This window comes from Hippoglossus stenolepis, chromosome 3 (assembly GCF_022539355.2).
Source record: "Hippoglossus stenolepis isolate QCI-W04-F060 chromosome 3, HSTE1.2, whole genome shotgun sequence".
Lineage (NCBI taxonomy): Eukaryota > Metazoa > Chordata > Actinopteri > Pleuronectiformes > Pleuronectidae > Hippoglossus > Hippoglossus stenolepis.
In genome coordinates, this window is record NC_061485.1 from 14,758,424 (window position 1) to 14,779,225 (window position 20,802).

At 41.0% G+C, this 20,802-nt stretch overlaps 2 protein-coding genes across 9 annotated transcripts; both read right to left on the reverse strand.

Moving 5' to 3' along the window:
- Positions 1-1,115: 1,115 nt before the first annotated feature.
- On the reverse strand, positions 1,116-16,416 carry tmcc1b (transmembrane and coiled-coil domain family 1b). 8 transcript variants are annotated; one of them, XM_035151426.2, is made up of 8 exons: positions 16,047-16,416; positions 12,330-12,491; positions 9,300-9,343; positions 7,781-8,046; positions 4,397-4,816; positions 2,776-3,260; positions 2,543-2,678; positions 1,116-2,466 (listed from the first exon to the last, which is right to left on the reverse strand). In XM_035151426.2, the coding sequence occupies exons 4-8, from the start codon at positions 8,000-8,002 to the stop codon at positions 2,152-2,154; spliced, it is 1,578 nt and encodes a 525-aa protein (XP_035007317.1). In that variant the 5' UTR covers positions 8,003-8,046; positions 9,300-9,343; positions 12,330-12,491; positions 16,047-16,416; the 3' UTR covers positions 1,116-2,151. The 8 variants fall into 8 exon arrangements, with proteins under 8 accessions (XP_035007317.1, XP_035007312.1, XP_047195269.1 ...); XM_035151421.2 differs by having other exon boundaries at positions 7,781-8,565; XM_047339313.1 differs by lacking the exon at positions 16,047-16,416 and adding an exon at positions 15,745-16,040 and having other exon boundaries at positions 7,781-8,565.
- Positions 16,417-16,991: 575 nt separating this feature from the next.
- LOC118104504 lies at positions 16,992-20,445 on the reverse strand. Its single transcript, XM_035151430.2, has 6 exons — positions 20,075-20,445; positions 19,240-19,359; positions 19,039-19,157; positions 18,356-18,506; positions 18,150-18,271; positions 16,992-18,074 (listed from the first exon to the last, which is right to left on the reverse strand). Exons 1-6 carry the CDS (start codon positions 20,298-20,300, stop codon positions 17,214-17,216), a joined length of 1,599 nt encoding a protein of 532 aa, XP_035007321.1. The 5' UTR covers positions 20,301-20,445; the 3' UTR covers positions 16,992-17,213.
- Positions 20,446-20,802: the final 357 nt, after the last annotated feature.

The following is a 20,802-nucleotide window of genomic DNA, read 5'->3' on the forward strand; positions in this document are numbered from 1 at the left end:
CAAACCTTAACCAGTTTGTTAGCTCTTAGCTAGCTTACATTTCCAAGGTTTCCATGTTGCTTTGCAACAGCTAATACAGTCCATGATTCATACAGTGAGCTGTCACTGTATATTTAAACTAAATAAAATTAAATAAATTAAATAAACTTCACATTCCTAAATAAAATACTTATAATTAACTTATAATTGTTATCAATAAAATGTTAATGTTAGAATAAAGGAAATGGAAATAAAATATCCTGTTTACCTGCAGTAAACCCACACGTTCATGCCTGTCCACAATTATCTCCTCTCAGGCCTGTGTGAGATCTCAGACTGAAATTCACTGACCCTCCTGTCAGCTTTGTTCAACCTGTTCACAAACCGTTTCCTGATAGAAGATTCTTCTGTGCCTTCTTCTGGTTTTTCACCCATCTGCTGGTTGCTTGGTTGGTCAGCAGGACACAAAAACTACTGAGCACATTTCAATGAAACTTGGTAGAAGGAGGGGACCTCTCAAATTTCTCAGAGAACAATACATGGATCTCGATGAAGAAGCAGGCATATTTAAGGATTTTATGTATGAGTGTGTGCAAGGGACTGTTGGGCCTTGGCGGAGGAATGCACTCTACATGCCAATCTAGCTGTAGATGATTTAGCCACTTTGTTGTTTTCCTTAGTCTACTGCCCTCATTAAATGGTGTGGATTAAATAATAGAAACATCTGTCAGTATACTGCACGATTCAGAAACACCACAAACTGCAGCGTCCAAAATGATTGTTGAATCAACAACTCTCTTTAGCACTTTTAGCTATAGTTGTACCTAATAGACTTCGAGGTGTTAGTGTGTGTATTTTTGTCGCTGGTTTGCGAGGATGATGTTTAAAATTGTGCTACTGTTATTTTTTCCGAGTGCTACTCTCATGACCTTAAGTCACATTTAAGCTCTATTACATTCATGTTTGCAAGTTTTTGGATATGTGAGTGTGTAGGGAAAGTGGTCTACAAGTTTACTGCAACAACTCTTAAATACAGCACACTGCATACATATGGCTGATATATGTGCCCCTGTTTGTTTGTATTATACTGTGCCACTTCAAGACATTGGAGACAAACACAAGTTATACTTTCAATATCACCTTTTGAAACAGCAAATTTATTTGTTTGTTTGTTAAAAAATAAAAAAATCAACTAAAAAGTATTACTATTTCATTGTCACTAACAGAAACAGTACGGAAGCACTGATTCTTTGAGCACTTAAACCGCTCTTCAAGTATGTAATTCAGTTCATAGATTATTCTTCTTCAGTGGAAACGCCACCAGGAAAGTAGGATCCAGTCGCCCTGGAGGGCAGGGTCGCAACTCCAATAGGTTGATAAGTCATTTCCTGGTTGTGGCAGAACCAGTGTTATTGACTTCACACATCCCAAAAGATACAAGTCAAGAAAGCACTACTATTTGATCCAGTGAAGTCTGAGCACCCGAATCTTCAGAGTGAAGTGAGCACGAAGAGGAAGAGTTGGTCACACAAGCTTAAATTTTGAAAGACTGAGTAGTAGAGGAAAGAAAGGGCAGAGTAAAAAAAAAACAGAATGGCAAGACCAGAAGAGAGAGAACTTACAAAAAGAAAATGTGGACAACTAACTTAGCAGAACACTGTCATGTCATTAGAGTTAAAAGAAATTTCAAAAGCCATCAATTAGCTGTATTAAAAATAGCAGTGACTTCAAAACAATACCCATTAAAATCGGCTCAAAAGTAATAAAACTCTGAATTACAATTTCTTCTGTGGAGAAACGATGCAAAGTTTTCCACATGTAAACAAATTCACTGAGAAGAGAGAAATCAAGTGTGCGGTCCTCTCAGCCCCTCCTTCAACTACGACCCATTCATCCTTCCAGTATGCGCCAGTGTCACAACTGCACCACAAAGTCAATTCCAAACATCCAACCATTCCTCCCGTTATCCTGTTTTATTCTTCTCAAAAAAACTCCTCGAAAAAAGTGACAAAGTGACGAACCTCTGATGCAATCCTGCTGAGTGTTTTGAGAATTTGCAGAATGAGAAGAAAAGGTAGGACGATTGAGATTCAACTCCCTGTATGGGTCAGTGTGCACACCAGCCCCAAACCCTCTGTCCCTTCATCATATAAATAAGCCTGTCCCAGCCGGTCATCTGGGGTGCAGGAGAAAGCGATGCAGATACTCTGAAATGGCATCCCAGTGCCTCCAGAGGAAGGCGAGGAGGATTACGAGGAGCAGCGTGGAAAGCATGCGGCTTCGAGTCTTCATTAAGGGGACGACACAGTTCGCCACAGTGGACACAAACACCAAAAGGACTGCCATGACCGTTAGCAGCACATTGATTAGTTTCCCAAGAAGATTCTGCGCTGTGCCATTCTCCAGACCCTCCAGCTGCACCACCTGCTGCTGCTGCTGCTGCAGCTCCATCTTGGAGATACGCGTCTGACATGCCTCCAGCGCCTCCTGCAGGTCAGAGGCAAAACTGTCAGTGAAATGGCCGTGATGATAAACACATTGCATTAATTTTGGCGAGGCTTACCTGAATGTCCCTCACTCTTTCATAAGATTGATAAGCAATCTTCTCCTCCATGCTGGCTAGTTCCTGTTTCAAGTTCAGAATTTCATTCTGGTGCAGCTCTGTTAAGTCATTGAGTTGCTCTTCTAAACGTTCACACCTGCAAAGTAGTGAAAACAACAGCACATCATGAACAGAACATTTTCTTCTACCGCACAGACCTACTTTACTACAGCAAACAGGATATGATATGCTACCTGTATCGTTCCTCTTGCAGGGACTCCATGATCATCGTATTGTCCCGCTGATAGTGGGCTTTTAAGTTTTCAAAGGACTCCTCAAGTCGACCTTGATTTTCCCGGAGTTCTTGAATCTCATGGAGAACAGCATCAAAGCCTGAGGCCTGGCCATGTTCGAGGGTATTGCCCTTGGAGCTAGAGGGGCCTCCAGGGGCTCCAGTCGTGCTATTGGCTCCTGCAGATCCAGACGTAGCGCTCGAACAGTCATCGTCGCTGCCATACTTCGGACTGGACTGCAACTGTCCAGTCCCAAGGATCCTTGTTGCCCCAGGACCAACAGCTTCATCTCCCTGGGTTTCATCCAAGGAGTCCTTCAGGCCTGCAATGTTGTCGGCGCTGCCAAACTTGTTACGGATGAGGGAAGCGATTTCTCTTGGCTTGGACACCACAGCTCCGGCTGCAGAATGAGTGGCCTGCGAGAAGCTGGACAAGCCGCCGGTAACCTGTAACCAGCGAGAACAAGTCCAGTCTGTATGTGACATTTGGTTTAACTGCTGTAAATGGGTGAAATAGGCGGAAAATGTCCCAGGACAATATTTTGGATGAGATGCAAATGTCCCAATAGGCTTCATGTCACTACTCTACTGATCAGGACTATCTGAATGTTGATGTTGAATCAATATTCAGCTGACAGTATTCAGGTCTTACAATGCATCTCTATAAGGTCAACTGGCGCAAGCTGCATTGGAAAAATGAAAAGTAAAAGATACAAGATGGGCTCACTACTATACAAATTAACCTTCTGTGGTAGCCACTTATTTATATGCTGCCATTTCTAACTTTTAGTACTCGGTGTGCTGTGATGTGATGCGAGCACTAAACCTCTAATCTGATTTCTGGGATCAGAAGCTGGGTGGAAGGAAAAGTCCTGATCTTAAATAATGATTGACAAGCTGTGATAAAGGTTCATGATCCTGAATTCTTATATGGTTGGTACATGGAAATGATGCAGCTCATTTTTAAATCAATCCACCTCTATATTTCCTTCTGTCAAGCTTTTTCCAATATGCCAGCGTTAGCCAACAACTTCTTGGGCTGCTGATAAAATGTATATCATAATTATGTACAGATGTCTGAGCTCAATACAAAAATATGAACAACATACGAAGAGATTAGTGCCACATTACTGAGATTTAACATGTTCCCTCTTGTGGCTTCTGGTCACCAACCTTTTCTTCAAAAATGTAAAAATGTTACTCAGCAGACGAGACAGACGTCTACAGGGCTTTCAGCACAGAAGAAACGCCATTGACTTCCAATATGTTAGAAAGATGTCAGAAGTGCTCTTACATGCGCCACTAACACATCTCAATAAGTCAGCATGAGAATATGTGTCATACTGGCCCATCTACATCCAATGCAGCTATGATTTATTTCATTAGTTACACTTAGGCAAGTTGCTATCTTGAATTTAACTAAATATATTGATTTAGATTACACATTTTTTAAACTTTGTTTTAAAAAGGGATATTACACGTGTAACCTTTTTTCAGTAAAATGGCATAAATCCTTTTCTATAATGCTATGAGAGTGGATTTTGGCAGCAAAGAATAATGAAGGCGTCAGTATAAAAACACACCTTGGCTCCAACGTCTTTCAGCCCTTGGTGCATGTCTCGGAAAACGTCTTTGGGCTGCCGAGGGATGCCGTTGTGCTCCACCTCTCGGAGCTTCCGGTGATAGTGCTCCAGCTTCCTCTGCAGTTGCTGGATGGTCTGAGCGGACTTTTGGTTCTTCTTCTCAAACACCTGTTTGATGCGTGCACTCTGTTGTTTGTCTGCGTTGTTGGCGAGTTTCAGGTATTCGGCCACGTTGTCATCGCGCGCCGTTTGTTCAATCTTGATTTGTTCTGTGAGCTTGAGGATCTTCTGTTGGAGTTGCGCGATGGCCTGCTTAGTTCGCTGGGGGTCTGGGGTACTGTCAACTACATCGTAACCGTCTGCGCCGTAGGGGAGGGCGTTGGGCGACACAGCGAGGCCCGATCCATCATAACGATCCAGCTGTTGAAATAAATAAAGAGACCAATAGATCACAAATCTGAAAAAAATTACTACATGTATTATAAGTTCATAATAATAAAAAAATCTAAAATTACATTGTTATTTGATGTCATCATGTCATCAATCACCTCTTATGAAAACTTAATGTCAGCCTTTGACATTAACACCTCATTAACACCTCAATTGAAACAGTTTGTATACTGTGATGTAATGGTCTGATTAAAGACTGTGTTCCCTGTTCAATTTCAATGTAAATTTTCTAGAAAGTATCAAATGTCATCTTATTATACTTAACTTGAATGTAACTACACATTCACAACAGTAGATGGTGCAGGTAAAGCAGCAGTTCCCTATTGATGGTCAGTTCAGCTCCAGTTCCAGGAGATGTGGATGTAAAAATACATTGACTAATTGTAGCCGAGTTAACTTAGGCTTCTAATGGAGTTATGCCATCGATTAAAAAATGTTCCCCTCAGGGGGATGTTTTCTTACAAAGTCCAGGCCAATCCACTTGATGCCCTGAGGCCCACACTGAGAAGAAAGGTAATTATTAAACTTTGGTCATTAACACAAAATGAATCGACCCAATCATAAGAGAGACCAGCCCCTACTGTAATGTGCAATGGAGTAGAAAGTTATGTTGTCTGATTGAGTACAAAAGGGGGAGATTACAATTCAAAATCTAAACTGTGTAGCTTTGCTCTAACACCAACTGAAGCTGTGACAGGATATGCAATAATGAAAACAACTGGGTTCTCCAATCTTGAGACTTAGGGTGTCAAGCATCTTGGGTGAACAAGTAGCTGTGACAAGCTGTGGCTTGTGATCAGGTTGGTGTGGTTTTCATTTCCCCTCAGTTTTCTTAGTGATTATTTACAACAGCATCAATGCCACAGTATCTAAAGACAGGAAAAATAAGGACCGTCAAGAGGGGTTTCATTTTTCACGATTCAAGCCCCCGATCAGCAGTTTCTGGGCGTTTTTTTTGGCTTCTGTTAAATTTATATTAACTGTGGGTTCATTTTTCACTGCAATATAAGGTCCTGCACCTCAATAGAAACAGCACAACCATGGCTGGAAGTACAGCGAACTCTAAATCAAATTCTTTGATATTATAGTGCCATAAATGACAAACAAAATCTAAATTTGCCTAAATTCATTCTACAAAAGTTTTTAAAAAAAATGAATCTGGTAAAACATAAAGAGGTTAGGAATATATATATATTTTTAAAGATAATTAGTTTTTTGAGTGGCCCACAGGTGTTTGCGGTTTAGGATGTTAAAATAAGTTTGTTGAAAGGTCAAGCAAACAGCAAATAAGACAATTAATGCTCTGAGATGACTTCTCTGTACCAATTGGAAGCTGTCTACCTTGGCATCAGCTGTTGAGTAGCAATAAATGGATCTCAGCTGAGAAGTGCCAATTACAAATTAACAGGTCAAAAGGTTTTTACAAGATTAGCGGCACAGTGCAATGTTTGCAACCTGCTTATAATACCTGTTAATTAAACTCCATTCCACACACTGCGGAGTAGCCAGTATTTATGACGTCTACTTCCTTATGTTTGATCATTCCAGATATTCTCTTGTTACAGCTAGTATATCTGACCTTTTAAATTTCACTGATAATAACATTAGAGATATTGTTTACAGATTCATATGAACATTCAGAGTCAAACAACAACAAAAAACAAAACAGGACACAAGTTTGAGATCGCTTATCCTTGCGAGCCTTATCTGACCTGAAGTACACTCAGACAGCCAAAGCTAAAATTAGAAAGGCTTAAAGCTCATAGTGACAACCACTCAAAGGCAATCTCTGACCTACCACCGCTGACAGTTTATCTCCCCATTCACAGGTTCATCCTGGAACATCGGAACCAGTAACAGCCTTTTAACCCCTTGACACAAAGTTTCAGCTTTTATTTTCTATCTTTGCAGTGAATTTCATGATTCAATATTTCAGGTATTTCCCAATTAACTTGTTTTTGATCATCCAAATCCTTTTGTATCACTACCGATCTAATGCACAACATAGGTCAACAATTACCCGTATTCATTTCCTGTGTTATTTCATGCACAAGTGTTTATTACTATATTTTTTAAATAAATGTATTTTATCATTTAATATTCTAAGTATTCATTAAATATCTTGTTTTTGATTACCACAAATCATAATTTCCCTTTTTCCTTTCTTACTTTATAAACAAACGTAAATTTTGTATTTCTAAATCACTTTTAAACACATGGGTCAAAATGACCCTTAACAGTATGTACTCACTACGGAGCACCTACTATTCAATTCACACAGCTGCTTTTGCACATCTGATGCATGTAAGTCTGATTTTACAATCCATTACTATTGAGAAAGAGAAACATGTACAATACTAACTAGCTGTTAGCTAGCTAGCTTATTTTCTGGCTAGTTAACCATAGCTAGATCAACAAAATAAAATTTGAAATATAACATTTAATAGACTGATCGATATGCATTTGAAAATATGCTTTTGATTTTCTTTATCCAGAGTATTAGTATGGCTGGTTGCAATCATTTCAGAATTAGGGTTGACATATTCATAATGATGCTGTATGAGGAACAGGATGAGGAAAATGAGGAGGCAATTCTTGGTCTTGATTTAAGTCTGAAATCTCTGATGCTGAGGACCTAGACTATGTTCCTCAGGATCAAGCTGGAGTTGTGGGTGTGTCTTAGAATCCAGCTCTCCTAAATGAAGAAGGCTCCGTTGATGTCATCAAAGAGGTCAACTTGTGTTGAGTTATGTTATCTATTTTCACTATTTTCTGATATTTTGTAGCCAACACAATAAAAATAAGAAAAACTATCTGCAGATTAGGCCGAAACGAAAGGAGTAGTGAATGTTGTTGTAGCTCTATTTATAACACGGAAATCACCCAGTGAGTCATTGGCATCAAGAAGGGAATTTCTTCCTCTGAAGAACTCACCTTGTCAGGCTCCTCGGTGGAGTGGTAACCAGAAGTCAGCAGCATGTCAGCTAATGCTGGGCTGCTAGGTGTGTCTGTGGTCGAGGAGGAGCGTGGGCGTCCAGCCTGCAGCAGGGCCTCGTGGGTGCTGCGCCTGTGGATCTGGGGGCTCCCTTTTTGGGGAGCATCCCCCACACCCCCAGCTTTGCTGCGGCGGCTCTGCAGGCTGGTGCCTCGCTTCATGATGGGTGGAGCACCTCGGATCTGCAGCAGAACACGGCTCAGAGCTGCAGGAGGGGCGGAAGCGGCAGGGTTGTCAGAATCCACAGGGAGGGCCGAGGATGCAGGAGCATCCCCTACTTCTGACACTACATCAGTGGGCTCGGAGGGAGGGGCGCCTGCGCAGGACAAGGCGGAGTCATGTGGGGAAACGGAGGAGCGTCGGCGCTGTGGCTGGAAGAAGTGCTTCAGGCCATGGCCCAACGCTCCCATGTTCTCCAGGGCATTATGGGTGATTTTGGACAAGCCGTGCTCTGACTCCGACGCCCTCCTGCCCACCTCCAGCTCCGCTCGGCCTCCTGTGTCCGGCTCATCTGGACTCTGCTCACTACTACCCTGCTCCATCAGAGACCTCCAGTTTCACAGTGAGGTTCTACTGGGGGGTGCAGGGAATAGCTGCACCCCGATGACACCGCCCCCCACCCCCCCTGAGAGGCTGGTTGAAAGCCGGGAAGCAGAGGGGATGGTGCTCAGTTGGGCCTTTTGAGTGGGCATGCATCTGTGGCTTGACTCAATGTCATGCTTGTCTACCACAAAAGGAAAATAAAATGGATTATGACATGCAGCAGTGAGTGACGAACATAAAAAACAGCAGCAGCAGAATATAAACAAACACTAAGCAACTTAAACTGGGTTGGCACAGACGTGACCACTTTTTCAGCAAAATATGAGATGTTTCTTGATAATTCTTAATAATTACACTAGGTATCCATTTTAGCAGATGGCATGTCTGACAGTGCCAACCCAGGGCTGCAAAAACCAAAATCTACAAAATAAACAAGCTTTTGAGAACAGTTTCTGAAATGTTGAAATTTGAAAACCTTTGGCGTTTTGTGAAATCTCATTTCATTGTTTTATTCTGAGCTCAGTTGTACAAAAGCTCTCAAGATAGTTGAATAACTACATTTCAGAAAGTATGTATCATGAAGATGAACAGAATCAACATAACGGAGTGCTTACGTGATGCTAACAAAAAGATTGTGAAAACTGTAAATGAAATTATAAATGGAAAGCGATTGTTGTGTCATTCTCATCTGATTAAGATCCAGAGCCTTCACCTCTTTGCATTTCATTTCATAACAAGGATCACTTCTGTAATGTAAAAAACCATTCCAAGTCTTTACCTCGCTAATGACAGCTAACATATATAAAACCCTTTTAGTTGACCGATGTGTAATGAGACAGAAAGAAAGAAGGAAGGAAGGAAAGAAAGAAAGAAAGAAAGAAAGAAAGAAATAAAGAGAAGGAGGTGAGAGCTTACCATCAGCCCCGCCTTTCCTCTTCTGACTCACAAAGCAGGATCGACTAAATGAAGCGGAAACATAAACAAAAAACTATAAATAAAATGCTCCATACAAAAGAGAAGGAAAACAGGTCAAATACAGGCATCACCCAGACATTTACAGACTTGAACACGCCATCAACTGAGCAATAACTTGTAATAATGGATATGTAAAAGGAATCCTGCATCAAATGAGACTTAAAAGCTTCTAAACATGCTGACGTTAAGAAACTGGAGCTTTGTTTAAAAAGATAAGAGCCAGCAGTAAGTGGTACATGCCTGGAAACTATAAAAGCACAAATAATGCTTACATGACATTACACTGTTTAAGTAATGAAATCAGTTGTATATAGAAAGACACATGACAAAACATGGCTCACACATGGATCAACGCGTTCGACCATTTTTCATTTATGATGATGTCTCACACGATTAAATGTACATCAGCATAAAAATAGCTCACAGTACCTAACATGAAAAACCCACATTGAAGACACTGATCTGATTTTGGCTAAAATGTATTATTTTGAATGAATGAATTTTAAGGCCACTTAACAGGAAGAAAAATCTGAAATTCAGGGAATATGGTCCTAATTTTACTAGTATAAAGTTATATTATGTATTGAAGTTGTAATTTTAGGCTATATATCAGTATCAGAATGTTTGGTAGTGATGCTATTGTTAGTTACATCTTTGTGATTTTCACAGAGGTTCATAGTTACTCAAGAGACAGTGAGATTGGTTCAAGATTTTGGATCCTAAAAAAATGAAATATGACTTTTCTTATTAAATATGACTTTATTCTTGTAATACTTTGACCCTATTCTAAAAATAATCCTCAATAAAGCCAAAATACTCAATTTTGAACCCAGTTGCATGGTTATTGATACAATCTTTGTTTAATAAGTTATACAACAATGAAACTAAAAGCTTTAAAACCAGTGTTCAAGCACAGTGATTTCTCATGCCAGTGACATCTAGAGCTCCACTGGTTCTGCTGTGTCTCTGCACGCTTCACTCACATGGAATCAAACCACAAACATTGACTTTACACTGGTTTTCAGCAGCGGTAAAGCATAAATTGGAAGGTTTTTGGAAGGAGGGATTTTGTTTGCACAGTATGTGTCCTAAATTACATACTTGCATTGTTAAACCTAAATTACACTTATTAATACTAAGCAGAAATAACAAACTCTACAAAATTTTGCAGAACATTATCAACTGGAAAGCTCCTTAAAAGCTTTTCATAATGACTAGAATAAAACAATTTTTGATTTACTCTCACTTTAATGTCAAAGCACCCACATAGTCTATAGTCTAAGACACAAGTTGGACGTGTTACATGTTTTCCTGAACCCTAGATAAAATAACCAAAGCACAAAGTGGTGGACCTGACAGACAGACGTAAAAAGACTGCACGAGTCAGCAGAGCAACTAAACATCACTTAACAAGCCAGCAGCAGAGTCTCTCAACACAAACACAATGAACTGCTCCATTAGTGACACATAGTGACTCAGTGCTGGTCCTGCTGTTAGAAAGCCCTTAGTTAAAGGGTAGCTGGTAGAACAGCAGGCCTCCTCTGTGGAGCCGCTCTCAGTGCAGACTGTGCTCTCAGGTCATCTCCACTGTCAGACAAGGAAAGGACAGGTGTTTTTTCTTCTCTCGTCGTTTAGAGGAAGTTCTCAGTGGTTTTACCACAGCATCGTAAGAAGGTATAACACATAACTGATCAACCTCAGACTTTTTTTTTATTTTGCTGTTTCTCAAGTGTTTGTCATTCTCTGCTCATAAAAAAACAGTTTGAAGCCACATCCTCCGCTTAGTGGCATAAATGATGACATAATAATATGACATTTATCGTAATATTAATTTCTTTATCACAATTTTGAGCCACATTGCCTACCCCTATGCGATTGGGTAATCATGTTATGTACTACATAACAGAACAGGACAGACAAACATTTAGGGAATTGATTGGTTTTATGTTATGTGAAAAAAATTTTGAATAAAAATACATAATATAATTGCTTCCACTAGAAGTCTAAACAATATTATTTTGTATTTTTTGTGTGCATTTCTTGTCTTGACAGTGGAGCTGATTTGAGAGCAGAGTCTGCAGTGGAACGGATCCCACTGTGGAGGCCCGGAGGCCGACTAAATAGTATCCTACCAATTTTCCTGCTGATCAACATGCTTGTACAAAGAATAACTAATTTTAAATAGATTTATTCATGTTTAAATTGATGTTTTAGCATCCACCTACTACTATTACGTTCATTCATCAGCATCAATATATTTGTTGACACATTAGCGCAAACCATGATGTAATTACATAGAAAATATGATTATATCACTAACCTTCATCTACTGGTGCCTCTCATAGAAAAAAGAATTGCTCTCTAACCACATTTCCTGATTATGAATCACTGATTAAGTCCACACAGTCAACTCAGTGCTTTGTAAGCTCAAGATAAGGCAAAGGAACAAAGGTTGTGCAGAGACATCAAACCACATCCTTTAACTATAACGAAAGGACAGCGGTGTCTGACACCTCAAGGCTGAGGGCAAAGTGTTCTCTCGCAAATGGGTCAGCCGACATTCGCCTATCACTCTCTGTACATGCAGCGTGTTTCAAGGTCACGCCATCTTCTTAGTGTTGTGCATGTCTAGGGGCATTTAGGTTTTTTACGTGCATTCAAGACACGTTGCTACAGCACAGGTCGGCCTATATGTATCAAACCTGTACTCCTACATTGTCCTATAGCAGTCATAAGTTTGTGACTTTTGTTTTGTCTCTTGCATATGAAAATGTAAGGGAAAATGTATTTATTATTTATCTGATTTAAATTGATAAATTCTAATAGTATAGTAGCCTATATATTGTAACATATACAGAGTAATGTCAATAATATTGTTCAGCAACAATATGATCAAGTAAAATGAGGCAAGCTTTTATTATGATAAAGGGATGCTAAACACAGCAAGAATCCATCTTCAGACAAACATACCTCTGTATGTGGTCATCAGCAGATGAAGTGTGGGTCTATTAACACAGGAAAGGGCTTAGTAATCCAAGCAAATTCCCTGCACCACGCTCTCTGGGTAATTCTAATGAGATAGCTGTCAAACTTTAGTCAGCTGTTTCCAAGGACATTTAGGAAAATCACATGCTGCAAAGAAAAAAACAGAAAAGAGAAAAACTTGAGGGTGCAATACAGATAATTTCAAACATAAATAATCACAATAGCTTAAGTTTGTGTAGCACCTTCCGAGGTACCCAAGGCTGCTTTAAAGAGTGAAGAAAAAAGAAAATGAAACCATAAAATAAATAAATGAAAATAAAACAAATCACAGACAGAAGACAGTAAAAATGCGAGTAGGAGGGTAGACAAAGTATTCTAGATATGGTGATTCTGCACCATCTCTGTTAGCGCGACCAATGCTGAATGTTAAAGGTACCCTGAGGAGTCTTTACCCACTGGTGACACAGTCAAGCAATGTCTGTGTGGACCCTGGGCAGACGAGCTGTTGCACATGTGACAGCATACGGGGGCCGAAATACATGAAAGAAACCAGCACGTGTTCTGATGAGCAAGACATTATTTGAAAAGAGAAGTCCACTCTCTTCAACCCTCCGTCCAGCAGCAGGAGGTCGCTGATTGCAGCCCCAAACAGCAAACAGACAAACAGAGGGAAGTACGTTGAAAATAAACCAGTGATATTATGAGTTAACTCCACAGGGTACCTTACAGGTTAGATAAGTTAAAGAACCAGGTCAGTAGGGTTTGCTCTCGACTTAAGATTGAATGTGTTCATATAACATGGCAGTAAACATCACCCCTACATTCAAATGAAAGAAGTTACAGAGTCTACATGAACAAAGCACATTGATCAAACAGACATTTAGGTTCAATGACAAGGGAAGTGATTAAAAAACAACAACAAACAAGCTCACGCAAGTTTGAGGGTTCATAAATTAAATGGAAAAATGAAATGTGCTGTAATTCTGTACAGCGCAGGCCCCCAAGGCCTGTTAGCTTAATTAATTGTCTAATGTTAATTAATGCTGCCAAATAGCCCCCCCCCTCTCCTGAGGATATATGCAGGACATAATCTCACACAGCCACAGCTGGAATAAAATGGTTCAGTGTGATAATGTAACAACAGTTGGTTAACACAATAATATACAGTAGAAATAGTTTAACACAAAGATTCTGCATATTCTGCACTTCCTGTATATGACTGCCACCATCCTATTCAAGAACTGCTGTTGTTGCAAATAAGGTTCCTTATTGTTGAGGCAAGTCAGTAAAGAAAATACAAAGAGCTTTCTGTCAACATGCATGTTATATGATATTGGGATTTCTCAGCGTGTGACAGGTGCATCTAGTGTCTCCACACGTGGTGTCACTGTTCAAACATGACAGGCGGACACTGTGATGAAGTACATTACAAATCCTCATCAGTAATTATGAGTTAAGTTGTGTTACTGCAAACAGTCTGAGCCCGAGCAGCTTAACGTTAGCTCGAGATAAGAGGAGGATGACATTAGCTCGCCGGCTAACTTTCGTAGGCCCGGTCTGTAACAAACACAACAGTAAGACATATTTGCTGAAAGTGTCAATGTAGTTTATCGCTAAATTGCGGGTTGTTGCGAATCGTCGTGTTAAATTAGGTGAGGATGAACCGCTGTGCTCAGTTTGATGGTTTCTCTGCCCCTCCAGCTGCTAGCACTACAGGCTAAGGCGGTGCACCGGAGGGCGTTCGTTTCACCTCGCGGTGCACACCGGTGCTGCGGAGCGGGGCGAGGTTACACTGCCGCGTTTTTCTTGATTTACAGAGGCATAAGTGCCTCACATTGATTGTAAAGAGACACAATGGCCTCCAGTTCCTCCACAGCCGCAGATATCAGCCCCTCTTCATATTTAAAGTGTGCTGTTTGAATACCCGCCCCCAGGCGAGGGGGGGGGCACACCTGAAGCTATGAAAATGCTGAGCTGGCAAAACCATTAATGTACAATCTTAAACACACATTCCCTTATTACCACCTTGCTTACTGATTTTCAAAGATGCAAACACTAGGCTGATGAATGACAGTCCGTGCTTTACTAATCCACTGTGCTGCCAGGCTGTGGGACAGATCACCAAAACAAATCACCTTAGATTTACTGTAGGTGATGCATCACACATCCATGATGACCCCTCTGCTCACTCTCTTTTACATTACGTTCACTGGCTACTCCCAACGTTGCAGATTGGAACGCGTGAATCCACCACGTAATGTGATGTACATGTGAAAAGTTCTCTCGTACAATCAGGTAAATTAATGCTCAATAATGAGTCTCTTTGCCTGTTTAAAACCAATATTGATAAGCTTTATCCGATTCTGAGGCCAGTAAAATTAAAGTAATAGACCAGAATCAGGGATTTTGGTTGCTGTACTATTTTTGGTTGCCATTACTCCCTATTACCTCTTTGACTATAAAACTGTGTGATAAAACTGTTTGAATTCTGAATCGTCATAACCAAATTTCATGCACACATTATTGACAGAGCCATGATAATAATGTGGCATCCTTTTGTCGTAACTAGTTCTTCTACAAACATTACATTCTACCAACTACCTCGAAACCCGCCCTGCAGCGACACAACACAGTCCTCAGGGTGTAGTGGCGATGTAGTGCAGCGCTGGGACCAGCTGCCTGATGGTCTGAGAAACGTCCCATCCATTGCAGTTTTTACAACCAAATTGAAATCTTCAGAATAAACCATTTGACAAGGTCAGGCTGTTATTCTATTTTATTCTACTTTTATTTCACACTGTTCTAATTTGTTGTTGTAAATTGATTTTCTCCCTCAACTCGTTTAATTCTTGTACAGATTTCAGTTTTATTTCCTTTACGTCTTTCAATCACTTTACCTCTTATTGTACTTTCTTTAAATTGCTGTACACTCTGCTTCCTGATTCTAAACTGGTTTCTTTTAAACGTGTCTCTTTATCGTCCCTGTACAGGACTTTTAATCTTCCTCCATGTATGTGCCTTATAAATTAAACTTTCCCCACAGGTATGAGAGGCTCAATGTGAGAGTTTAGATTGGAGATGTGTTGCTGACCGTCTGTCCCACACCACCAGGCTTTAATCACACCTCAGGAGGCTTGTGTTGCAGGCTGGTGTTGTGCTACAGCTCCTCCAGTGTAGGTTTGCACTAGACAACATCTCTCTTTCTATAGGTAACAGCATCCAGTGCTTCCTGACGACAAGCCGCTCACAGTCAGCTGAGCGTACTGTAACTCATTTAGCATGTCCTGGTTTGACCGCTGTGGGATAATTAAATATGTACTTGTCAGACCTGGGTGTTGTCTCTGAAGTTGAACGCCAATTATATATAGCAATGGCAATATTAAAAAAAAGCATCACTCACATGTAAATACACCTAACGTCGCCCACCCAGGCTGTCCAGACGATCAAAACAGGCGCTTACTCGCCATCCGTCCACTCAGACTGTCAGTTAGCATTCCGGCTAGCCTCCCAAGCTAATCAAAAAAAAAAAACACATCTCCTCAGCCACGGCTCGCTTCAGGCGCCCGGGGCACCGCGACACAACCGTAAACCCCCGTCCGCAGACCGTGAGCCGCGCGCGGGCCGAGTGACGTGGACACGCGAGTCATTCAACGAGCAGCTCGCGGAGGACGATATGCGAGTGTTTAGCCAGCGTGAACTTACATGGGCGCTGAGAGGATTGTGTTGATGACCGTTCATTTCTCCCGACGGCGGAACACTCCCACGGTGACGTCAAATAGCGTGCTCGACGTCAGAACAGCTGAGCGGCACCCAGACACCTCGCCGGCCGCGCACATGACCGCGATGGGAGCGCGCAGGAGCCGGTCCGGTCGGTCGCGGTGTTTGTGAACTGGGTGTTCGCCTGCGGCTCTGTTTGCACGGAGGAAGCTGCGTGGGGATCCGGCGTCAGTCCGTAGATCGGCCCGCAGGCTGTTCGAATGTCGTATTCTGGGGGGGGAAATGTGTCGTACGTGAATAATATGTCTACAGTAAAAGAATGTTCTATAAGTGGATGAGACTTTCATAAAAAACAGCAAGTGTTTCAGACGAACGAAACGCGTATTGGCTGGGGGAATGTCACGTGAGAGGAGATGCGCGGAAGACGCACGCGCATGGTCCATATTCATCCTAATAGTAATATAAGAATCTATATTAGTTGAGCTGAAACCATTAATGCACCAGTGGATTTAAACAAAAACACATGATTCGCTAATGTCGGGATTAAATAATAGATTAACAAAAAGCTTTTAGACCTCTATTGTTGCATTTCAACCTCTGTACTAGGAACCTGAATTTTTGACAAGGGTCAAAATTCAACATTTAAGAAATAGTTTATACCCTCCAAAAAACTATACTCAAATGCAAAAAATTTAATAAAAAAAACTTTACCTGCATATACATTTTTATTATACTTGCACTGTTGTCTCATATTGATATCAAGAAGTCACCCTTGGGCTCAAGGAAATTGCAATAGGCTCTTGTTGTGGTTTTAAGTCAGAGGGCACCAAATTTGGAGATTTGGAGTGTTTAAGTCACAGCCCTGAATGTCCTTATTTACAAATACTTCAGACAAAAAACAAATATACAAAACATACATTCAGGCAATGGTTGTGTATCTCAAGTTGCTTTTTATTTCCCGCTTGAGAAAATTGACATTTTGAATCCCTCTTGCTAAATGCATGACAAGATATTCAAGTTGCTAGCCCTGTAGCGATCGATTTCCATCAAGTAGGAAAGGATCCTTGGAGTGTTTGTTCCAGTTCTCTAGCCAAATCTATGAGGTTCATCAAAATTTGTGAGTCAGTGATGCTCCTGGGGGTCATCAGCAGACTATTTAGTTTTTGGTGGTTTCTGGTGAGGAGGGAAATAGTAATATGGAGGCACGGCATAGTGCACAGGCTGCTGTCCAAATGGAGCTGAGTTTGTATGAGGCGTGGTTGCAGGATCAGGAAATACAGGTATTGGAGCCTGCTGAGGCGCATAATATTGCATATAAGGGTGTGGAGCATAAAAAGGCTTTTGATCAGCAGGCTTTAGGGTGTTGGCTGCAGCGGTGGCAGGCGCAGCAGTTGGTCTTTGAGGGGGATACCTTGGTGGAGGATACAACACAGGGACCTGGTAGATCTGAGGATGCAGAGGTTGTGGTTTGGGCTGATGGTTCACAGGTTTGGGATTTGGAAGAGTTTGGTGCTGGCCTTCTTGAGGCTCTGGGAGTTTAGGGTATGGCAGGAAGTGATACTGAGGTGGCAGTGGGAACTGAGGATCAGGCTTCCAATCATATTGAGAATGTGGCATCTGAGGTAAATCAGTCTCAGGAGTAGCAGCAGGGTTTTTATTAGGAATAGACTGTGTTGGCGGTACAGTTCTGGGAAAGAAGTTATACGGAGGCCACTGTGGATACTGTGCAGGACCTGAGGGAAACTGCAGCCATTGGGGTGGTGGTGCCACTGTACTCGGGGTAGGAGCAGGGGTGTGTGCTGGAGGAGTGGGCACAGGAAACACTGGTTTATGTGGAAACATAGGAAACTGAGGGTACTGAGGAAACTGATGGAAATGAGGGAACTGCCAGACCGGACTACTGTCACTAGGGGGTGAAGTTGTTGATGTGGTTGGTTTAATTTCAGGTAATGAGGGGCATGTGACTAAGAGCTCAACATCCAACAAGAGAAGAGAAAGGAAATACTCCTCATCCTGCAAGGAAAGAAACTGGGTAAATCAAAAGCATGCATACATCTCAGTGTTTAACCACAATGGCAACCACAATACCTTGTTCTCTATGCACAGGCCTCTGTTGTAGGGTGCAGTGAGTGTCAATCCTCCAGGTAATGAGTCAACAGCAATTCCACAACTGTCACAGACTGATGACAGATACACCCATGCACCAGAAACTGCAACAGCATTAATATCAGATTAGAAAACTGACCAAAGCCATTCTGGAAATCAAGAAAACAGCAATATGTCAAGTCACCTACCTTTTACTTTGAGTTCATATGCTGCAATACCCCCAAACTTCACCACCATTCCAGTTGGGAAGCAGGAAACAGAAGGTGGTGGTAGCACAGCAGGGCAGGACATGGTCATGGGTTTCCCCCATAAACGCAGTGGTAGTACATAGTCACCCCCCTGTGATATAGAAAAATTAAATAGGTTGAGCATAGAATGTAAGAATTTTAGGTCACCTTTCTTAAAACTAAAGTAAACTCAAATGGCACTTTGGCATATAACTCAGCAAAGGCCAAACAGTCATAAAACCACATTAAAATCTGATAGATAAATCAAGAGCCATTTATTATTCAGTGGGAAATTTGTGAAAATTGTATAAAATGTCCTACAAGTTAAAGAAAGGGATAAAAATAAAAATTCTGGATCTGCACGGAGTCTTTCAGGGCCAATGTCCCATCCTTTAACCAAGTTTCATAGAAATCTGTTTTGTAGTTTTTGACAAAATAACCAACCAACAAACAAACATACAAGGGTGACGACATAAAATAACCTCATGGGAGAGGTAACTAACAAAAGTTGATTTACTGAAGGAGTGCGATCAGTGTTAAGATAAAAGTCTAGAGATACTTTCAGTTTTGTGCAGTTTACAGATGATAACAAATGATTTTAAAAAGACCAAATTAGCTACTATGATACAAGAAATGAACCTTACCTGTTGGGTGACATGGCAGCCCTGGTAGGGTGCAGCAAAAGCCACATGCCTGCGGGACCTCTTCACAGAGGAGCCACAGCTGGAGGGCATTCGAGGCAGAGGGGTAAGAGGTCCCACACCTGTTTGTCATTAGAACCATGTTTAAAACGGAGACAATTTCGCGTTGTCCAGCATTGAAAAACAATCTAATTTGAAACTTACCACTATTCACAAGAACGTGAGGAGCTCCTATCCGTTTGACCTTCAGAGTCATCAAGTTGTCGCTGCATTGTACTGATGGATCCAGACGCTTGAGTTTTGCAGCCATCAAACTGTGCGACACTGGAAACGCAAGCACAAACGCAATCTGTTGATGATGTTACAGGTCTGTCATTATAAACTACAACATTTAACCAAATTCATTCGCCGACTCTGAACCGATATTGTATCAAGCTTCCAAAAAAACAACCTACCACTCATGTTGCTGTAGACCAATATTTTGACACATGTCCTGTATAGGACCATACACATCAAGTCTCATTAATTGTTTTTGATTTAACAACAAAATGCAGATTTCATAGCAATTCTGTCTCATGTTATGATCCATACAAAGTTGTATTGGTATCCAAGTTTCATCTGCCCAATCTAAAGCTGTGGGTTGGAGTAGTAGTAACTGACTGTACATTGCCCATTCCCAGTAAAAAGTAATACATTCTCAAATGTTCACTTGGACTTTATTAAACAGAAACTGGCAGATTTCACACAGCTATGTATGAGGGATTTTTTTCTCCTTTCAAGTCTTAATCCAAATTCAATACCCATAATATTTAAAGTAGTATGAAAAGATGCACTACAATTTAGAGTCAAATATTTTAATATATAGATGTTAGGATATTCACCACAGAGTTTCTTAAAAAATATTACTTATACATTTCTTAAGCCTGTTTAAATTAAAAGCACATCTCAGACCTTATTGACATTAAGAGACATTTTCTCATCAGTCATTAGTCAGTTTCTTTGAGTTGTATCATTGTGAGACAGATGATCTGTAACTTACCAGGAGCCAACTTTTCATCACCCCCTTTAGGAGACAAGGTGAGGGATCCGTATCGAGTTGGGAGTGCAGATCCATGTTGTCCATCATCAGACACCACACTCCTGAAGTGAAGTCTGCCTTGTAACACAGGCAAAGCTCCTAAATCAACAGCTTGTCCATTAAAACCTTGTAGAGATGCTAGAGTCGCGGTCACTATGAAGAACAGCATATCATTTCTAAAAGGCATCCCACCTCTGATGATGAGTGCACTTTACGCATGTGCTGTGTGTAAAACTGTTGATAAGCTAATCACTAAGGTGGTCAGTGTGTGGAGCTGCCTCAAATAAATGCTTCCCCTCAGGGCTGCTTAATTGACGAGCCAATCACAGGCAGCCAGGTGTGAGGAGCTAAGGAGAAGCAGGCGATGACCCATCAAGGACTCATGACACATGAAGGAGAATTATAAGGAAGAGGGAAAATGAAGAGTAGCTTTATTTCAACATGTTCTGTCATCTAACCAACTGTTGTCACTGTCTTTTTTCTGATCCTGCTTTACAATAACTCGGCTGAGAGTCTAGATCTCGATTTATATTTAATGTAACTATATGTTTGAGAATATAATGGTGAGAAGTAACAAATATCAATAAATACTGTAGTTGTTTCTCAAATAGATTCATCACAAAAAAGGTTTAAGATTAGAGTTTGAATAAATAATCAGCTTTTCTTGTTATTTTAACCAAAGCTTGATT

What these genes read in the sequence shown, in the direction of transcription:
- tmcc1b (XM_035151423.2), bottom strand. Translation starts at nt 8,383, where the DNA reads ATGGAGCAGGGTAGTAGTGAGCAGAGTCCAGATGAGCCGGACACAGGA. An exon ending in CCACCGAGGAGCCTGACAAG is followed by an intron (nt 4,817 to 7,780) that starts GTGAGTTCTTCA and finishes TTATTTCAACAG; the next exon opens with CTGGATCGTTATGATGGATC. An exon ending in CTGCAAGAGGAACGATACAG is followed by an intron (nt 2,679 to 2,775) that starts GTAGCATATCAT and finishes ACTACTTTGCAG; the next exon opens with GTGTGAACGTTTAGAAGAGC.
- LOC118104504 (XM_035151430.2), bottom strand. Translation starts at nt 20,300, where the DNA reads ATGCCTTTTAGAAATGATATGCTGTTCTTCATAGTGACCGCGACTCTA. An exon ending in TCACGTTCTTGTGAATAGTG is followed by an intron (nt 19,158 to 19,239) that starts GTAAGTTTCAAA and finishes AATGACAAACAG; the next exon opens with GTGTGGGACCTCTTACCCCT. An exon ending in ATATGAACTCAAAGTAAAAG is followed by an intron (nt 18,272 to 18,355) that starts GTAGGTGACTTG and finishes ATGCTGTTGCAG; the next exon opens with TTTCTGGTGCATGGGTGTAT.